Consider the following 21,422-nt stretch of genomic DNA (forward strand, 5'->3'; position numbering starts at 1 on the left):
ATTCTAATGGCCCGTAATTTCCAATAGGAGGCTTCCTGCGTGTGGATGCCTCCTATTGGGGGGAGAAAATCTACGAACTTACCTGAGGGCTCCCAAGGTCTGAACATTTCCGCTTCTGGGCCTCTCCGCAGTCGAAATGTGCAGGGGCGCATGCAGTTCGCAAGCATCCCTGGCATCACGTGGGCCAGGCCAGCCAATAGGAGAAGGGAATCTCCCTTCATACTTTTGAAAGACCTGTCAAATATATGAATGGCGATCACCCCAAAAAGACACAAACATTAATAAATTTTTATTTTTTAAATCATGTTTATAAAATGAGTTAAAATTACATTAAATTAAATATGTTAAACATTACATTTTTTGAAAAAAATAACTCATTTTTTACTTTAAAGTGTTTTTTTTTTATTATAAATGAGTGGGGGGGGGGAAAAAATGTTTAAAACTTTTTTTCAACTCTTATGCTGGTAAAAGCAGGCCTTGCGTCTGATTCAGGCGTAAGATTTCTAAGGGCTTTCAGCGGGTGGAGGTTCTGCAGAAAACGGAACTCCTCCCCCCCCCCCCCCCCCCCCCCCCCCCCCTGCAGAGGCCTTTCTCTAGGGCAGGCATCCGATCTGTCAAGAGCATTCTTGACCGATCGGAAATGCCGGTTTTCAGCGCATGTGCTTTGCATGCCTGATACTGGCATTTCCGATGTCCCTACTGGTGTATACACAGCTCGTACACACCTGTAGGCATTGAGAAAATATGGGCCAATCTCTGTCTCAACGCTCTCATTATCTTTTGCCCTCATACTCTTAAGGAGTTCAATTGTGGCATTTTCAGCCACTTAATTCTCAGCATAGATCGTCTTTCAGCCTATTCACCTGCTCCAACCAAAAAATGAAAATTTTGATGAATATGGTCAAATTTAATATTTTTTGTGGCTATATAGGATAGTGAATATAATCTAGAAATAATTATTGGTTACTAGTCATTCTCTCGTGACGTTGCATAAGGTAAGTTGTAAAAAATATGGTCTCTCTCTTACTTGCTGTCTTGGTGTTGCTGTTTCTGTCTTCCCTTTTCTGCTTCTGTTTCTCTTCTCTCTCCCTAACTCTTCATTTTGCTTTTCTCTGGCCTCTTTTTTTTAATATTCCATTCAGGTGAGTGGTACTGGGTCGTGTGATGTGGTATTGGATGGAAAGGAGCCACCAACAGTGGTGAGCTGCATTTGGTGTAGGGGTTGCAGGGAAAATGTGACCTTCAGCATCTCTCTTCTCATCACCTAACCAATTTCACCTTTCAATTATCTCCTCCCATTCCTACCACCTCCTCACTCCCATCACTGCTCCTACTTCTTGCCCTTTGAACTACCTACCGATCCCATGTATCCTCCACTTCCTCTTGCTCTACTGTCACTCACAACCCCCCTAATCCTCCATCTACCTTGTTTCCCTCTTCCAATTGCCCATACCCTACCTTCCCATTCATTTTTCTCAGAAGCTTTGTTTGCTTTATAAATCAAATTGGAACGAGGAAAGAAACAGCCTGTGTCTTTATTATTTCTCTCTCTTTCCCTCATAATATATTTTCTAAAGCTTATAGAACACAAAACAAAAGCTACAGCAGGTATGTGATAGTAGTCGTCATTATTTTTCTCTCTCAATCTTTTTTAAAAACCTAATATAAATGTTTACTTCCATAAGGGCTTTTGAAATCTGGCCTGGTATTTCTAAAGATGATTTGGAAAAAAGCTATTGATCAGAAAGTGCTAGCATCGAAAGACAAATATTCCATCAGTGCAGTGGACTGTGGTACTGATGCATCTTGGGTTTTTATTTGCATTTCCAGTGCTTAAACTGCACAAATTTAGCTCAGTCACCGCTCTCGGCAAAAATATCAAGTCTAAGGCTAGACGTTTGAGAGGCTGAGGCCTTCAATTATCAGCTTTAATGAAGGCATTAAAAGATAAAAATGTATTTTTTTATTTTTGTTTAAACCCTTATTTTTGAAACATTTTTAGTTATTAAGGAAAAATGGCAAATTAAAGGTTTATGTAGGAAATAAATGTATGGGCATTATGGTTTTTGCACAACTGGATGTTTGGTTTATTTCAGTTTCATATGTAAATGTTCTAATTTTCTTGTTTGTGAGCTGGTTTTTTTTTTTCAGTTATTCATTTCACATCGAGTGTTCTGATCTATTTCATCTATGGGTGTTCTGGCATATTCACAAGTTGGTTGTTCTGATTTTCTTTCTTATACCTGATTGTGTGCACTGTTCCCCACAATGTTGCCAACACACACAAATCCTGTGATGATGGAGTGCTGCTCCAATAGATTTGGAAATTATTTTGTTAGAAAAGGAAGTCATTAGATGTGGCATGTGGTCCTGATTCAGCTTGATCCAAAAGCATTTTAATCAAACATGGCCCAATCACAAATTGAGTCGTCCTGCTCCAAAAGGTTGGATACTCCTGTTTGATAAAACAATGCTGAAGCTGTGCAATACACTGACTATTCACTGAATCTTGTTTTAAGCTATGCATTTCCATTGTTATATCAGACTAAGCTTGTAAGCATTGATATTCCTTGCTAGCATAGTGTTTGGTACCTTTTTAGCTATAGTATAGAGTGCAATTTTCATGGTTTCCATTTTTGATGGATGAAATACAAACAGTCATGCAGTTTTTTTTTAATGTTTTGTATTTTTATATTGTTCTCAGGAGCCACCCAAGAATCATCTTCTAGTGAATCATCCAAATGTAGTCAGCTGTCCACATCTAGGTGCCAGCACCCATGAAGCCCAGGCACGCTGTGGAAAGGACATTGCAACTCAAATTGTGGACATGGTGAAGGGCAGGTCACTAGTTGGAGTGGTATGTAGTTCTGCTGCTCTATTGCCGTAGCACTTTAAACAGGAATGCTATCGTCTAGTAAAAAAATGAGCGGAAAACCAAAAAAAAATTGCACAAAATGGCCATACAAGAAAAGTGGTCCAATATTGGAATCAAGAGTAGCATACAAGCTAGTGAATTTCGTTTATTTGGAACCAAAGATACTACTTAAAGAGGAAGTTGCCTCAGACCGTTGCAATGTTATAAAATATTTGAGGCGACTATAGACACTAAACTTTTTGCAGTTAGCCCCAGATTTGGTAATGGTGGGCTTCCTTGTGTGACTTGATATTACTATTTACTACTTCACAAAAATAATGGTAAGGCTGGCCATCTGACATGTTTTTCGTGTCCTTGGTTAGATTAATGCCCAGGCTCTCAGCTATGCCATGGACCCTGAAACCAAACCCTGGATCCAGCTTGGGGAAGCACTGGGTTTGGTGGCAAAAGCATTTGCTGGACAAGTAAATGGTCAAATGAAAGGGCAAGTTATGACACTAGGTAAGTGACACAACTTGGATATGTCAGTGTTTACTTTTTCCTGAGAATTCCACATTGTTTTGGGGGGAGCAGTCCTCTCCTAGTTGAGATGGGTGCAGCGGTATGGCAGTGTTTAAGGGGAATGAGTCCAGGAGAATGCAGCATGACCCAGCTATCAGGCGGCCCCTCCACGAGTCTCGGCTTGTATGTTCTGGGTCCTGGCCTGAAGCCAGCTTTTAAGCACAATATCCACTATTTGTGTTTTTGCTAACTGTATATGTCACTTTGGTAACTTGTTTCGAGGTTCAGGCTGCAAAATATATCTATACCACTGGCTTGCAAATCTAATCGACAGATCCTAAATCTCTCGATATTGTACTGTTAGGAGAGTTTGCTCTACTGGCATTGTGATTCAAAGCAGAAGGCATGAAGACCCAAGAAAGGGATAAAGATTCATAAAGGAATATGATTGCTATTGAAATTGTTATTTTTATTCTTTATTTTAAGGTACGTCCTTGAGAAATGCTGGGAACTGTGTTGCCACAGCTGTGATGGTAGGGCTGCTTAAAGGAGACGTGGAGAAGCATGTCAACCTCTTAAACGCATCCTTTTTTGCAAAAGAAGCAGGACTGGCTGTAAGTTAGTTATTATAACTTTTCATGAAATTATGCACATTGATTTAACTATCTCATTTTAATTCCTGTTGTCAAAAGTTCATAATAAAAACCTTCTGTATTAACTGTCCACCTGGTGGTGAATGTGTTCATGATCAGCAAAACTGCTCTCCAAACATCATCATGTAATAGTAGACCCTCCTGTGTGTTTGTTTTTGGGGTGCTTTTTATTAAAGCAAATTTATTGAAGCAGTGGGCGCTGCGTGCACATTTAGTTAGTGCACATAATGCAAGGTCAGCTTATTTGCTTGAAATCAGTGATTCAGCATGTGATGCATTGGGAGTCCCCCAAGTTAAGGAGCAGGCTATCCTGTGCCAGTAGTTTTTAAAAGACTAGCTGGTTGTCCTTAACACTGTCCTGCTTCTGATGAGGAGGAAACATGGCTGCACTAAGCATATGTGGGAGAATAGCTCCATCAGCTTTGGAGATGTGTCAACAGTGGTCCTCTTTGGAGCTGATGCCTCCTTTCAGTAATAAGTGCCCAAGCAGTTTGGATGAAGGTGGTTGGAAGAGTGAATGCTGTCTCTCCTATGCACTGAATTTAGGAGAAAGTGAGGAGGAAATTTCCTGGTAACTGCCAAGTTAAATTCTGCTTACATTTAGCTTCATTTTCTAATGTTGGCTTACAAGGCATGTTAACAGCAGTTCGGTTTGTATTTGGGGCAGAATCACAAAAGGAGAATACACAGCACTCTGACAACTACACAATTGCATCGGCTGCACATGTTTTACCAGAGCACTATGTATTGCTACTATGGTAATGCAGTTGCTATATGTGGCAAGGAACAAAAACACTAAGCATACTGCCAGCACAGGTATCTGCATAATGTGTGTTCACAGACTAACCTGGCTATTGGCTTGGATATTTAGGTGGATACATTCCTCTTTCCGATATGTGTCCCTTTTATTCTATATGCTTGCAGGAGAAGGCTGCATAGTAACAGGCAGCAATATTTTCAAATCAGAGGAGGTGGGTCACCTAACATTTAAAGTATCTCTCCATATAAACTCTTTCAAAGTATATCTTATTTTCACAATTCTAAACTTGTTCTTATAGGTTCCCAAGAGAGGTAAATGGCAGAGCCCACTCTGTAGACTCAGCTGAGCACCTTGCAGCACTCTACATCACCAACTCATACAGTAGAAAGCACTGCACATCCACTGCATTGTCAATTAGTGAAGCAGAGAGCATAATTGAGAAAGAACAAGTGCTGGTGGAATTGGAGGAGCTACAATCCATTGGCTAGGGGGTCAGCTCAAGGACTTGAGCAGCTGATGAGCCCAGAATTGGACCTCACCGGGCCAGCCTGCAAATGTGGTTTGATAGCTCAGCATTAGCAGTTCACACAGCCATTTCAGTGTTCGGCAACATGCACAGTTTGGGGACATCTATAGAGGAGTCCACAACTGTGCAGTGCTGCATTACTACCTGTCCACACTGCAGACCACCATGGACTAAATAGGGGAGGGTTCAGGTGAAAGGGGAATTTAGAAAGTCAGAGAAAGGAGAAGTCAATAGTGCAGGGTAGCGATAGGGGTAATGATAACCAGAGTGTGACAGGTGAGACGGAGCGTACAAACATAAACGCGCACCAGCAAATAGTCAAGAGTAGGGAAAAATGGTAAAAAGACAAAATGAAAGACACTCTATCCGAATGCACGCGGCATTCGTAACAAGATAGATGAGTTGACGGCACAAATAGAAATAAATGGGTATGATCTGATAGCCATTACAGAGACTTGGTTGCAAGGTGACCAAGGCTGGGAACTGAATATTCAGGGGTATTTGACATTTCGGAAAGATAGGTAGAAAGGAAAAGGAGGTGGGGTAGCTCTGTTAATAAAGGATGAGATCAGTGCAGTGGTGAGAAATGATATTGGCTCAGAAGAGCAGGATGTAGAATCCGTTTGGGTGGAGATAAGAAATAGTAAGGGAAAGAAGTCACTAGTGGGAGTAGTCTATAGGCCCCCTAACAGTAGCGACACTGTAGGACAGAGTATAAATGAAGAAATAATAGGGGCTTGTAAGAAAGGTACTGCAATAATCGTGGGCGATTTCAATCATCTTATAGATTGGACAAATCAAATTGGCAAGGGTAGCCTTGAGGACGAGTTCATAGGATGTATTTGGGATGGTTTCTTAGAACAATACATTGTGGAACCAACCAGGGAGAAGGCTATTTTGGATCTGGCAATGTGTAATCAGACAAGATTAATTAATGATCTCCGTAAAGGATCCTCTAGGGAAGAGTGATCATAGCATGATAGAATTTCAAATTCAGTTTGAAGGTGAGAAACTTGGGTCTGAAACTAGTGTCCTAAACTTAAATAAAGGCAATTACAAAGGTATGAAGAAAGTTGGTTAAAGTGGACTGTGAAAATAGTTTAAAGGGTAAGATGGTAGATAAGCAGTAGCAGACATTTAAGGAGATATTTCATAATTCTCAGCAAAGGTTTATTCCAGTGAGAGAAAGACTACAAGAAGGATAAACCATCTGTGGCTAACTAAGGAATTTAAGGATGGTATCAAATTGAAAGAAAAGGCATACAATGTTGCGAAGATTAGTGGTAGGCCAGAGGATTGGGAAATTTTTAGAAACGAGCAAAGGATGACCAAAAAAATAAGAAGGAAAAGATAGATTATGAAAGTAAACTAGCAAAAAATATAAAAACAGACAGTAAGAGCTTCTATGGGTATATAAAAAGGAAGAGAGTAGCTTAAAGTAAACGTTGGTCCTTCAGAGGATGAGACTGGGAAATTAATAATGGGAAACCGGGAAATGGCAGAGACTTTGAACAAATATTTTGTATCGGTCGTCACGGTAGAAGACACTAAAAGCATCCCAATAATTGATAATCAAGGGGCTATAGGGAGGGAGGAACTTAAAACAATGACTATCACTAGAGAAAAATTACTGGCAAACTAATGGGACTAAAGGCTGACTGGTCCCCTGGACCTGATGGCCTACATCCTAAGGTCTTAAAAGAAGTGGATGCGTTGGTTGTAATCTACCTAAATTCCCTGGATTCTGGAGCGGTCCCAGCAGATTGGAAAACCGCAAATGTAACTTCCCCCCCGCCCCCCATTCAAGAAAGGAGGGAGGCAGAAAGCAGGAAACTATAGGCCAGTTAGCCTAACGTCTGTCATTGGGGAAAATGCTGGAATCCATTATTAAGGAAGTATAATAGCAGGACATTTAGAAAATTATAATATAATCAAGCAGAGTCAACATTGTTTTATGAAAGAGAAATAGTGTTTGACAAATTTACTAGAGTTCTTTGAGGATGTAGCGAGTAGGGTGGATAAAGGGGAACCAGTAGATGTAGTGTATTTGGATTTCCAGAAGGCATTCGATAAGGTGCCACATAAAAGGTTACTGCACAAGATAAGAGCTCACGGGGTTGGGGTAATATATTAGCATGGATAGAGGATTGGCTAACTGATAGAAAACAGAGTCAGGATAAATGGGTCATTTTCAGGTTGGCAAACTGTAACTAGTGGGGTGCCACAGGGATTAGCTATTCACAATCTATATTAATGACTTGGATGAAGGGACTTTGTGTACTGTAGCCAAATATGCTGCTGATACAAAGATAAGTAGGAAAGCAAGTTGTGAGGAGGACAGAGTCTGCAAAGGGATATAGATACAGTAGGTTAAGTGAGCAAAAATTTGGCAGATAAAGTATAATGTGGGAAAATGTGAGGTTATCCACTTTGGTAGGAAGAATAAAAAAAGCAAATTATTATTTAGAGAGACACTACAAAATGTGGTACAGAAGGATCTGAGGGTCCTCGTACATGAAACACAAAGTTAGCATGCAGGTATAGCAAGTAATTAGGAAGGCAAATGGAATGTTGACCTTTATTGCAAGGGGGATAGAGTATAAAAGTAGGGAAGTCTTGCTACAACTGTACAGGGTGCTGGTGAGACCACACCTGGAGTACTGCATGCAGTTTTGGTCTCCTTATTTAAGGAGGGACATACTTGCATTGGAGGCAGTTCAGAGAAGGTTCACTAGGTTAATTCTTGAGATGAAGGGGTTGTCTTATGAAGAAAGATTGAGCAGGTTGGGCCTATACTCATTGGAGTTTAGACAAATGAGAGGTGATCTTATTGAAACATAGAAGATTCTGAGGGGGCTTGACAGGGTAGATGCAGGGAGGATGTTTCCCCTCATGGGGGAATCTAGAACTAGGGGGCATAATTTCAGGATAAGTGGTCGCCCATTTAAAATGTAGAAGAGGAGGACTTTCTCCTGAGTCGTGAATCTTTGGAATTCTCTTCCCCCAGAGAGCTGCGGAGTCATTAAATATATTCAAGGTGGAGATGGACATATATTTGAGCTGCAGGGAAGTTATGGGGAGCAGGCGGGAAAGTGGCGTTGAGGTCAAGATAAGATAGATCAGCCATGATCTTAGTGAATGGCGGGGCAGGCTCGAGGGGCCAAATGGCCGCCTACTGCTCCTATTTCTTATGTTCTTGTCAGAACGCTGAAACGCGCGTTGAAAGCAGCAAGAAGTGATGCTCCTCTAAAGCGGCGCCTGAATGATTGATTTCTTGCTGAAATACCGAAACACGCCTCATGCTACGACTGGAGCATCTCCTGCTTACCTACTCATGGGAAGGCAGCTACGGACACGCCTTGACCTGCTGAGGCCAACGTCCACAGAAGCAGTGGTGCACGCCAATCAGCAGGATGAAGTCAGCAGACGAGCTCAGAGGTCCAAAGAACGACACTTTGTGGTGGGGGGGGGGGGGGGCAAAAGTCCTCGCGCGTAACTACACCACCCCGGAGCGGTGGGTCCCGGCTACGGTCATTCAAAAGACGGGCCCCGTTTCATACCGAGTCTGCACCGGAGACGACCGAACATGGAGACGGCATGTAGATCAGTTACTGCCAAGACAGTTGCCACAGGTAACCCAAGAAACAGAGGATCAAGGACCTGCTGGGGGCTCCAGCAGGGACTGGTCGTCTGACCCTGAGACGGTGGCACCATCCACTCTTGTGCCATCGAGGGAGGAAGCCATGCCTGCAGGGTCACGGAAGAGCCAGCCAGAGCCTGCTCCTGAGACTAGGTGTTACCCCCAAAGAGAAAGGCAGCCTCCAGAGTGCCTTAGTTACAGTTAGTGCTAACCTGTGTGCATGGGGCAGAATAATCCCCAGGGTTAGTGGAATGTAGAGGCAGTCTACCCTCTTATTTGTGTAACACATGAACCGCCACCTTTACGAGGCGATTGCATCAGCACTAAACTGCGGGCGCGCCATTAAGAAAAGACAGGAACTTCTTACTTTAAACATCGCCGATTCCAGTGCAAAGTGATGCGCAAGTCCGTCGTCCTCGTCGCCAGTTTTGTTGTGTCTCCAGGGGTTTTATACCCTTACCTATATAACAATTAAGAAGGACTCCGGGGTGGAGAGTTTAGTTAACGGCCATTTTATTTACAATGTGCTTCTTCACTCAATGCACTACATTTCCTATAGTGCATTGCAAATCACCACTACAGTATCCCATGTGGGACAATTCTAATACACATTCAAAATACACAACAGTTCTTACTGCGAGCTTGGCCAGTCCAGGGCTCACTGCAGCAGAGCTCTCCTTTGATCAAGGTTGTGCATTCAGCCATAGCTTGTGTAACAAATGCTGTGACTGGGCCTTTAGAGAACTTTTGGCTCCAGTCTACAGCAGTCTGTCTTTGCATTCACCATTGGAGAACCAAATTATGCAACTGGCTTCAAAAACCTCATAGCTGCCCACTGATCTGCCATTTGAATCTCGAGCCACACTGAGGGAGTGCCCAGGAGCTGGCTGGGATGATTTCTCTCAGGGCAAAACTACATCCATATCATACAACTGCCCCACTCAAATGACTACAGATATGTTACATGACACACAAGCCCAGACAGGCACTACATCATTGCCTGTGGCAGAGCTCTCCACTGACCAAGTCCAAGGAGATAGTGGATCACCTTTGTTCCTAGGTGCATATAGTGACCTGCAGAAGCCATCCACCTCACTTTCTCCTATTGAAAAAACAGTTGGAACATACACTTAGAAAGTAGGAGACACACACCATATATAATCACGAAAGGAAAGCATCAGGGCAAAACACACTGAAGGCAGCTATGTAAAGGTTAATAGAAGTTGGGATGACTGATACTGTAATGTGTCTGAACAGGTCTTTGATATGAGGCAGATTAAGGTAGTTGGCGAGAAATGGTGACTGAGTCCAATGAAGGTGCTGCTTTAGGTGAGGGTATTAGGCATGTATGCAGATAACTTGTCTTGGGTGTTTATTACAGCTCTTGCTGAATGATTTCCTTATGCAAACAAGTCTTCTGTTTCTGAGTTGTCTTCTGCCTCTGGCTTCAACTGCCTGTCTTCTCCTGCCTTGCAGGATAAAGTAAGGCCCAGAAGGCAATAAATAATTAGGGACATTTTAACAAAGTTGTACTGTATTCCTTCTCATCGGGCTGATGAGCACCTGGAGGAGGGTAGTGGGACCCTTGAGCGGCATCCACCACCTGCAAGCTTCGAAGCAGCTGCAGTAAATCATGGCCCAGAAATTCGGGTCGAGGGCTTCCCGCAGGTGTAGGCCCCCGACCTGCACTTACCTTGCGCGCTGGCTGTTGAGCTGTGGGCCCCTGTGGAATTTCAATCCTGGACCTGCTCCAACTGCCGGCGCGCAGTGCTTGCGTATCCCAGGGGCGCAGTTAGTTCTATGTGTGCATAGGGTCTGATGAAAGGGAGGAACTGAAAGAAATCCATATTTGTAGGGAAATGGTGTTAGGGAAATTGATGGGATTGAAGGCCAATAAATCCCCAGGGCCTGATAATCTACATCCTAGGGTACTTAAGGAAGTGGCCCTAGAAATAGTAGATGCATTGCTGATCATCTTCCAACATTTGATGGAATCTGGAACAGTTCCCATGGATTGGAGGGAAGCTAATGTTACTCCACTATTCAAAAAAAGGTGGTAGAGAGAAAACGGGGAATTACAGACCGGTAAGCCTGACATCGGTAGTGGGGAAAATGCTAGAGTCCATTATAAAAGATGTAATAGAGCACTTGGAAAACAGTAACAGGATCGGACAAAGTCAACATGGATTTACAAAAGGTAAATCGTGCTTGACTAATCTACTGGAATTTTTTTGAGGATGTAACTGGTAAAATAGATAAGGGAGAACCAGTGGATGTGGTGTATTTGGACTTTCAGAAGGCTTTCGATAAGGTCCCGCATAAGAGATTAACGTGTAAAGTTAAGACACATGGGATTGGGGGCAAGGTATTGACTTGGATAGAGAACTGGTTGGCAGACAGAAAGCAGAGTTGGAATAAATGGGTCTTTTTCCGAGTGGCAGGCAGTGACTAGTGGGGTACCGCAGGGATCGGTCCTTGGACCCCAGCTATTCACAATATATATTGATCTAGACAAGGGAACTAGATGTAATATCTCCAAATTTGCAGACGACACAAAGCTGGGTGGGCGTGTTCTCTGAGGAGGATGCCGAGAAACTCCAGGATGATTTGGACAGGTTGGGTGATTGGGGAAAAAGCATGGCAGATGCAATATAACGTGGCTAAATGTGAGGTTATCCACTTTACTTTGGTGGCAAAAACAGGAAGGCAGATTATTATCTGAATGGCAATAGATTGGGAGAAGGGGAAGTGCAATGAGACCTGGGTGTCCTTGTGCACAAGTCGCTGAAGGTAAGCATGCAGGTGCAGCAGGCGGTTAAGAAGGCAAATGGTATGTTGGCCTACGTAGCGAGAGGGTTTGAGTACAGGAACAAGGATGTCTTGCTGCAGTTGTACAGGGCCTTGGTGAGACCACACATTGTGCAGTTTTGGTCGCCTTCTCTGAGGAAGGATGTTCTTGCCATGGAAGGAGTTCAGCGAAGATTCACCAGGCTGATACCTGGGATAGCAGGAATGACGTATGAGGAGAGATTGGGTCGATTGGGCTTGTACTCGCTGGAGTTTAGAAGAATGAGAAGGGATCTCATTGAAACTTAAAATTCTGACAGGACTGGACAGAGTAGATGCAGGAAGGATGTTCCTGATGGTCGGGGAGTCCAAAACCAGGGGTCACAGTCTAAGGGGTAGGCCATTTAGGACAGAAATGAGGAGGAATTTCTTCACCCAGAGAGTGGTGAACCTGTGGAATTCTCTACCACAGAAGGCAGTAGAGGCCAATTCATTAAATATATTCAAGAAGCAGTTGGATATATTTCTTAAGGCTAAAGGGATCAAGGGGTATGGGGAGAAAGCAGGGACCGGGTACTGAATTTCGATGATCAGCCATGATTGCATTGAATGGCGGGGCAGGCTCAAGGGGCCGAATGGCCTACTCCTGCTCCTATCTTCTATGTTTCTATGTGGGCCATGGAGAGCCAATCGGAGCAGGGAATGCTTCCTTCATAAGTTTGACAGGAAGGGCTGTCAAACTTATGAATACTACAAGCCCCAAAACATCACTAAATCTTCAAATACATTTTTTTTAAATCACTTTTTTTAAATAAACTATAAATTACATGAAAACTTTTTTAAACAAAAATTTCAATTTTTGAAAAAAAATTTTTATTTTCTAACGGGGCTAAAAATAAACTTACCTTTTAAGGTATTTAAAAATAATAAACCTGTGGAAAAAATGTTTTAATTATAATTAATTCACCACTTACCTTGTAAAAAGCAGGCCTTGCGACTGCTTTTTATATGTATAACTTCTGGAGACTTACGCTCCTGGGAAAACCTGCAAAAAAAAAAAAACCTAAAAAAGTCAGTTTGATGCGCATGCTCCTGCACACGCGTTCGACCTCTGAACCTCTTCGTTCAGGGGAACGGAAGTGCCGGTTTCCCATGCATGCAGGAAACCAGCACTTCCATTGGGCTTACGGGTGAGTACCCCGTGTGTACTCACCCGTGGAGACCCGAATCTCTGGGCCAATAAGTCAATGAAGGAGCCACCACACCTTCCATTGTGATGCCTTTGAAAAGTGTAACTTAAGACTTTTAATTATCTTGATGGGCTGGTCAGGTGATTTGTTGCATTGACTTATCACTCAAACCAGCTCATGAACCAGCATTTTCACTGCCTCTGCAAACCTTCTGGCACTTGACAGCAAATTTCACTGCACATGTTAAAAGAAATTTGTAGGATTTGTTAAGGGATGCTCCACTACACCAAATTGCTTGCTGTACACATGGAGGTGTTTAAGAATTCTGCTATAGTTTTAAAATCCATCAAACCAGAAGTATTCTGAAGAAAAAATCATTTGAAAATGCTCATTAATACTCTTTCACAGTTCTTTACTTATTCTAAGTTTCTGCTCATCTCAGTTGGTAACAATCTTGCCTCTGAGTTAGGTTCAAACCCCATTATGGGCCTGGATGCCAATTCTAGGGTGACATTAGTTGGAGGTGCCATCTTTTGAATGAGGTATCTAAGGGAGGCCCCATTTAGCTACTGGATACAAGATCACAATTTGAATAAGAGAGATTCTTCTGGTGTTCTGGCCAACCTTTCTCCCTCATCCATCAGCACCAAAAGCAGTTTATTTGGTCATTTATTCATTTGCTGCTTGTGGGACCTTGCTCTGTGCAAATTGGCTGCTATATTTGCCTACTTAACAACAGTAATCATTGGTCATGAAGCACTTTGGGATGTCCTGATTAAGGTGCTATATAAATGTACATTTTCTTTCTTGCAGATAACTGCCAAGCATTGTGATGCAACTCCAGGATCTCCTACTAATGTGTGTACACTGGAGATCTCTACTTCCAGTGCCTCCCATAAACTTTTGGGTTCTGTACAAGCAGGTATCCCTCTGCTACTGGAACTTGATGAAGCAACATTCGGACAGGCAATTCCCCTCAAGGGAAACCTGCTGATTTACAAGGCTGTGCAAGATCCTCAAATTTTGCCATCTGTTGTAGGTAAGGAATGCAGCAGCTACTTATCATTTGGAATTTTTTTGTTTCTTTTGACGTTCAGCATTAGTGTTTAACTAATTGTTTTCATTACTCCCTCTTGATATGGTTAAATATAAGAAAGTTAAATGTAATCTGATTTAAAGTTAGAGATTCATCTTTGCACAGTCTGTCTAATGACAAATATTAATTTTACTATTTAAAGTTTTTGTCAATTTGTATAAAGTCTGTTATTTTTTATTGGTACAAGTAGACTATCCTTTATCCGAACTTCCAAAAACCTCTTATATAAAAAAAAAAACGAAAGTTTTTTCGTTCAGCGTAAGTCGTGCGCACGACATGACCAGAGTGGCGCACGACTTGCGCTGAGCAGGGCAGAGGGTCACAGAGTTCCCTCCTGGGTAGGAGATTGCAAGCCAAGCCGGGCAGTGTGAAGGAGGTACCGGGAGAGTGAACCCAACAATACAGCGGCCCGCCCGATATTCTTTTCTCTTTTTCCCCCCCCCCCCCCCCCCCCCCCCCGGCCACACCCGACCCCCGACCTGATTTGCGGGCCAGCTTAGTAGGAGTCAGCCGATATCCGGCTTTCCAGAGAAGCAGGAAGGGGAATGAGACACCGAGCAGTCGCAAGAGGTAGCCTGAACTTTTAAAATTTATATTAAATACAAATTTCCCAGTCTTAATAATACCTTCTGAAATCCAAAAACCGAAACTCAGCTGGTCCCAAGGCTTTCGGTTAAGGGATAGTGTACCTGTACTGTAATTAAATCCAAAAACTTTTGTAAGCATTCTAGGCTTCAAAGTACCAATCTATAATATAAAACATCAGTAAACTGGACTAGTCAAATGGATTTGTAATGGATAAATGCATCACATGGCACATTACAGAGTCTACAACCAAGAAGCCTCTAAGTTTGGTCTCTGTTGTGTGTTAATATGGCCTGTCTCAGCTAGAACTGCAATTGGCCTCATTGCTCTGCACTTGGATTGTGGAATTCTCATTCCGACTTGCTATTCATTGAGCCCTGCAGGAACTAACATGCATCAACCGGTTTCATCCCAGCTGTTGTTTCCCATAGTTTAATTGTATGCCCTGTGTGTATTTTTTAATAAGGAAATAACTTTTTAATTTGTGACCAATATTTATATGAAATGATAAGTGATTATAACATACATCAATTATCAGTGGTTATTTTTTTTACAATTCTTTTAAAACTAAAGAACTACAAACAGCATTGTAACAACATTTAGCCCATCAAAAGATCCACCCAAAATCTATTACCCTTCTTGGTTGAAGTTGTACACAACCGCGATGAAAAACAGTAAGATTAAAAACTGGGCAGACCACCTGGCATCAACCTCAGCTCCGGCTTCAGACGGAACAACGGCACAGTCGACCCTGCAAAGTCCTCCTCGCCAGTATCTGGGGACTTGTGCTAAAATTGGGAGAGCTGTCCCACAGACTAGTCAAGCAACAGCCTGACAGAGTCATACTCACAGTGGTATACAGTTGGGAAGGAGTGGCCCTGGGAGTCCTCAACATTGACTCCGGACCCCATGAAGTCTCATGGCTTCAGGTCAAGCATGGGCAAGGAAACCTTGTGCTGATTACTACCTACCGCTTTCCTTCAGCTGATGAATCAGTACTCCTCCATGTTGAACACCACTTGGAAGAAGTACTGAGGGTAGCAAGGGCACAAAATGTACTCTGGGTGGGGGACTTCAATGTCCATCACCAAGAGTGGCTCGGTAGCACCACTATTGACCGAGCTGCCCGAGTCCTGAAGAACATAGCTGCCAGACTAGAACCAACATGAGAGAAAAACCTACTTGACCTCATCCTCATCAATCTACCTGTCGCAGATGCATCTGTCCATGACAGCATTGGTAGCAGTGACCACCACACAGTCATTGTGGAGACAAAGTCCCATCTTCACACTGAACACCCTCCATCGTGTTGTATGACACTACCACTGTGCTAAATGGGATAGATTCAGAACAGATCTAGCAGCTCAAAACTGGGCATCCATGAGGTGCTGTGGGCCATCAGCAGCAGCAGAATTGTATTCCACCACAATCTGTAACCTCATGGCCCGGCATATCCCTCACTCTACCATTACAACCAACCCTGGTTCAACGAGTGTAGAAGAGCATGCCAGGAGCAGCACCAGGCGTACCTAAAAATGAGGTGCCAACCTGGGGAAGCTGCAACACAGGACTACATGCATGCTAAAAAGCAGAAGCAGCTAAGTGATCCCACAATCAACGGATCAGATCTGCAGTCCTGCCACATAGTCGTGAATGGTGGTGGACCATTAAACAACTAACGGGAAAGGAGGAAGAGGCTCCATGAATATCCCCATCCTCAGTGATGGTGGAGCCCAGCACGTGAGTGCAAAAGACGAGGCTGAAGCGTTTGCAACCAACTTCAGCCAGAAGTGCCGAGTGGATGATCCATATCGGCCTCCTCCCGAGGTCCCCGCCATCTCACAAGCCAGTCTTCAGCCAATTCGATTCACTCCACGTGATATCAAGAAACGGCTGAGTGCACTGGATACATCCTGGCTATTGTGCTGAAGACTTGTGCTCCAGGACTAGCCGTGCCTCTAGCCAAGCTGTTCCAGTACAGCTACAACACTGGCATTTATCCAACAATGTGGAAAACTGCCCAGGTATGTTCTGTCCACAAAAAGCAGGACAAATCCAATCCAGCCAATTACCGCCCCATCCGTCTAATCTCATCAGAGTGATGGAAGGTGTCATTGACAATGCTATCAAGTGGCCCTTACTCGCCAATAACCTGTTCACTGATGCCCAGTTTGTGTTCTGCCAAGACCACTCGGCTCCCGACCTCATTACAGCCTTGGTCCAAACATGGACAAAGGAGCTGAATTCCAGAGGTGAGGTGAGCGTTATGGTGGTTGAAGGTCAATCATCACAGCCCCAGAACATCACTGCAGGAGTTCTTCAGGGCAGTGTCCTAGGTCCAACCATCCTCAGCTGCTTCATCAATGACCTTCCCTCCAACATAAGGTCAGACTGGGGATGTTCGCTGATGACTGCAGTGTTCAGTGCTGTTCACAACGCCTCAGATAATGAAGCAGTCCATGCCCGTATGCAACAAGACCTGGATGACGTTCAGGCTTGGGCTGATAAGCGGCAGGTAACATTCGTGTGCCACACAAGTGCCAGGCAATGACTATCTCCAACAAGCGCGAGTCTAACCACTGCCCCTTGACATTCAATGGCATTACCATCGCCGAATCCCCCACCATCAATATCCTGGGGGTCACCATTGACCAGAAACTTAACTGAACCAACCACATAGATACTATTCTGCCCTCGCAACGCGTGGCTATACAGAGCTAGACAGATAGCGAACAACTTGATATCTTCCAATAAAATCACAAGGCTTGACTTTTCTTGTAACGCTTTACTGAAAGATTCTCATTATTGTAAAACTGAAATACAACACAGAAATGGAAGCACACATTAGTATACAAGCGCATAACTGATATGTATACACAAATTTAGGTACGCCTGAGCAACACAGTACATTTAGTAAACTGGGAGGCATTCTCTTTAAATTAGCCCTGTACATAGTGTATCAAAATACAGCTACTAGTTAATCAGCTAGACAGAGAAAAGTTACAACTAAACATTTTCTACAACATACAGTGCACACTAATCATCTATAGCATTCTAGAATACTTACAGACAAACAATTTCCAAGACTCAAGCGTGGGGACAATACAACTGCTCGGAGCCTGTGCTGCTGTAGGAGCACCGTGGTGTAGGTCTGTGTCCCAGCGAGGACTCCACGAGGACTACGTAGCAGTCCTGTGGGGAGCGCGATGACCTCCTCACGCTCGTTCGCGTTGTCCGCGCTTGGGGCGTCACGTGATGCGCGTGGTCGCGTTTCTGGCCGTTGGGGCCGAAGTCTGGAGCTGGAGGCCAGGCTGAGCCGGTGCTTGCCGCGGGAGCAGAAGATCGCGTCGCTCCCGGCGGCTGGTAGATGCGGCCGAAGACGCTAGGCCGGGCTGTGCCGGCGGCCTTTCTGGAAGGCCGAGTTGGGCCGGCAGCCGCCTCACGCACGTCACGTCGTACGTGCCGTGACGTCAGCACGCTGCGTCGTACGTGACGTGACGTCAGCACGCTAAGGCGCGTCTTAAAGGGGCAATGGCCCCAACAGGTAGGTTATACATATATAAGTAAGTTAAATACATACAGTGAGGTTAAGTTAGAGGGAGAGGCAGCACAGATACTGTGGCAAGAAGAGCAGGTTAAAGGCTAGGTATTCTGCGGCGAGTGTCTCACCACCTGACTCCCCAAAGCCTTAACACCATCTACCACAAGTAAGGAGTGTGATGGAATACTCTCCACTTGCCTGGATGAGTGCAGCTCCAACAACACTCAAGAATCTCGATACCATCCAGGACAAAGCAGCCTGCTTGATTGGCACCCCATCCACCACCTTAAACATTCACTCCCTCCACCACCGGCGTACCGTGGCTGCAGTGTGTACCATCTACAAGATGCACTGCAGCAACTTGCCCAGGCTTCTTCAGCAGCACCTCCTAAACCCGCGACCTCTTCCACCTAGGAGGACAAGGACAGCAGGTGCATGGGAACAACACCTCCAAGTTCCCTTCCAAGTCTCACACCATCCTGACTTAGAAATATATCGCCAATCCTTCATCGTCGCTGGGTCAAAATCCTGGAACACTCTACCTAACAGCGCTGTGGGAGTACCTTCACCACAAGGACTGCAGTGGGTCAAGAAGGCAGCTCCCCACCACTTTCTCGAGGGCAGTTAGGGATGGGCAATAAATGTTGGCCTTGCCAGTGACACCCACATCCCATAAATTAATAAATAACCAATGGTCCTGTCAAACAAATGAACAGATTTAACATCAAACCATTGAAGAAACCTATACATAGAATCTGAAATGATAACTAATTGCCTGTGATGATTGCTTGGCAGTTATGATAGGATCTTCAATCTTTTTGAACATGCATTTCTCTAATAAAAGAAAAATCCCTAAAGTTGCATTTATATAGTGTCTTTCATGACCTCAGGACATCCCAGAGTGCTTCAGCCAATGAAGTACTTTTTTTTTTGAAGTGTAGTCAATGTTGTAATGTGGTTAACCTAGATCACAACTAATACGGTAATCAAGCTATAGGGGTGTGAGGACAAACTATAGGAACAGAGGGGTGTGAGGACAAACTATCCCAATGATCAGTGTATCCTGTAGGCTGCATGAATCTCCTCCAAAGATAACTTTATTGAATGACCCCCAACTCTGCAACATTCCAACATGGGCTCAGTGTAGACATTGGGGTAGATTTTTGTCTTCACCACTTGGGTGGTAATCTAGCAGAATAGAGCACCTGCTCAATGGTATGAAAATCGAGCAGTTTCTATAAAGGGTGGGTAATCCACTCTGCCAGATTACCGCCCAGACAGTGAAGATGAAAATCTACCCTGTTGTATCATCCCATTCTACTTCAAAAGATTTAATCCCACCCACTGCTAATATCTCAACATTAGATAGTGACACAGGAGATGATGATGTACATGAAACCAGTCGAATCCGCCATTAACTCTTTTTTCCCATGTCCAGTGCGGAAGCAAGTCGCACACATGGAAGACACCAGCTACCATGTCTTCCGATAACCTCAGAAGCCTATAATTTGTGCATGATAATTTTCCAGGTACTCTGTAATGGACCCTTATAGATAGAAACCAGTTTATCCGTCTGCTACCAATCTAGAATGGATTAAGAACATAAGAAATAAGAGCAGGAGGAGGCCATACGGCCCCTCGAGCCTGCGTCGCCATTCAATATCAGGCTGATCATCGACCTCGACTCCACTTTCCCGCCTGATCTCCATATCCCTTGATTCCCCGACAGTCCAAAAATCGATCTCAGCCTTAAATATACTCAAAGACTTTGGAATTCTCTGCCCCAGAGGGCTGTGAATGCTAAGATTCACAACCCTCAGTGAAGAAATTCCTCCTCATCTCAGTCTTAAATGGCCTACCCGTTATCCTGAGACTATGTTCCCTAGTTCTAGACACTCGCCTACCCTGTCAATCCCTTTCAGAATTCTATTTTGAACAAAGTCAACAATATCAAAGCAAATTGTTGTCTTTTCTCATAGTATTTCTTTTGAGTGGTAAGTACTAGTCAAATGTGTTTTTACTAGATGATATGCATCTTCAAACATAATTTCCAGTCGGCCTTGTAGGAGACCCTCTGTTGGATGAATTAGGATCTGCAACCAAGTTGAGAGGGGGTAGCAAATCCCTTCAATAGAAAAACTCCAGTGTATCACCTGTGCTGTCATGAGGTGCGGTTCTGATGGTTTAAAAAAAGTGAACATAAGAACTAGGAGCAGGAGTAGGCCATACAGCCCCTCGAGCCTGCTCCACCATTCAATAAGATCATGGCTGATCTAGGACCTCAACTCCACGTTCCTGCCCGATCCCCATATCCCTTGATTTCCCTAGAGTCCAAAAATCTATCTATCTCGGCCTTGAATATACTCAACGACTCGGCAACCACAGCCCTTGGGGTAGAGAATTCCAAAGATTCACAACCCTGAGTGAAGAAATTCCTCCTTATCTCAGTTTTAAAAGGCCAACCCTTTATCCTGAGACTATGCCCCCCCCCCCCCCCCCCCCCCCCCAGTTCTAGACTCACCAGCCAGGGGAAACAATCTCTCAGCATTTATCCTGTTAATCCCCCTTAGAATCTTATATATCAATGAGATCACCTCTCATTCCTCTAAACTCCAGAGTATAGGCTCAATCTCTCCTCAGGACAACCGTCTCATCCCAGGAATCAATCTAGTGAACCTTTGTTGCATCATCCCTAAGGCAAGTATATCCTTCCTTGGATAAGGAGACCAAAACTGTGCACTGTATTCCAGGTGTGGTCTCACCAAAGCCCTGTCCAATTGTAGCAAGGCTTCCTTATTCTTGTAGTCCAACCCCCTTGCAATAAAAGCCAACATGCCATTTGCCTTCCTAATTGCTGTACCTTTTTTTATTCATTCATGGGGTATGGGCGCCGCTGGCAAGGCCAGCATTTATTGCCTACTCCTAATTGCCCTCGAAGGTGCTAGTGAGCTGCCGCCTTGAACTGCTGCAGTTCGTGTCGTGAAGGTACTCCCACAGTGCTGTTAGGTAGGGAATTCCAGGATTTTGGCCCAGTGACAATGAAGGAATGGTGATATATTCCCAAGTCTCGATAGTGTGTGACTTGGAGTTGATAGTGTTCCCATGTGCCTGCTGCCCTTGTTCTTTTAGGCGGTAGTGGTCGCGGGTTTGGGAGGTGCTGCCGAAGAAGCCTCGGCGAGTTGCTGCAGTGCATCTTGTAGGTGGTTCACACTAGCCACGGTGCACTGGTGGTGGAAGGAGTGAATGTTTAAGCTGGTGGAAAAATTCC

At 44.1% G+C, this 21,422-nt stretch overlaps 1 protein-coding gene across 1 annotated transcript in view; it reads left to right on the forward strand.

Annotated features, from left to right (window-relative positions):
• Positions 1–21,422, forward strand: part of phgdh (phosphoglycerate dehydrogenase) — a 71,074-nt gene that overhangs the window by 38,471 nt on the left and 11,181 nt on the right. The window contains exons 8-11 of the mRNA XM_085986227.1: positions 2,705–2,857; positions 3,238–3,376; positions 3,863–3,990; positions 13,746–13,971. Of these exons, the coding sequence (XP_085842353.1) occupies positions 2,705–2,857; positions 3,238–3,376; positions 3,863–3,990; positions 13,746–13,971 (646 nt within the window). The remainder of the gene's footprint in view (positions 1–2,704; positions 2,858–3,237; positions 3,377–3,862; positions 3,991–13,745; positions 13,972–21,422) is intronic.

The sequence above is a fragment of the Somniosus microcephalus genome, chromosome 4 (genome assembly GCF_052327205.1).
Source record: "Somniosus microcephalus isolate GS21.2 chromosome 4, FLI_Smic_1.0, whole genome shotgun sequence".
Taxonomy (NCBI): Eukaryota; Metazoa; Chordata; class Chondrichthyes; order Squaliformes; family Somniosidae; genus Somniosus; species Somniosus microcephalus.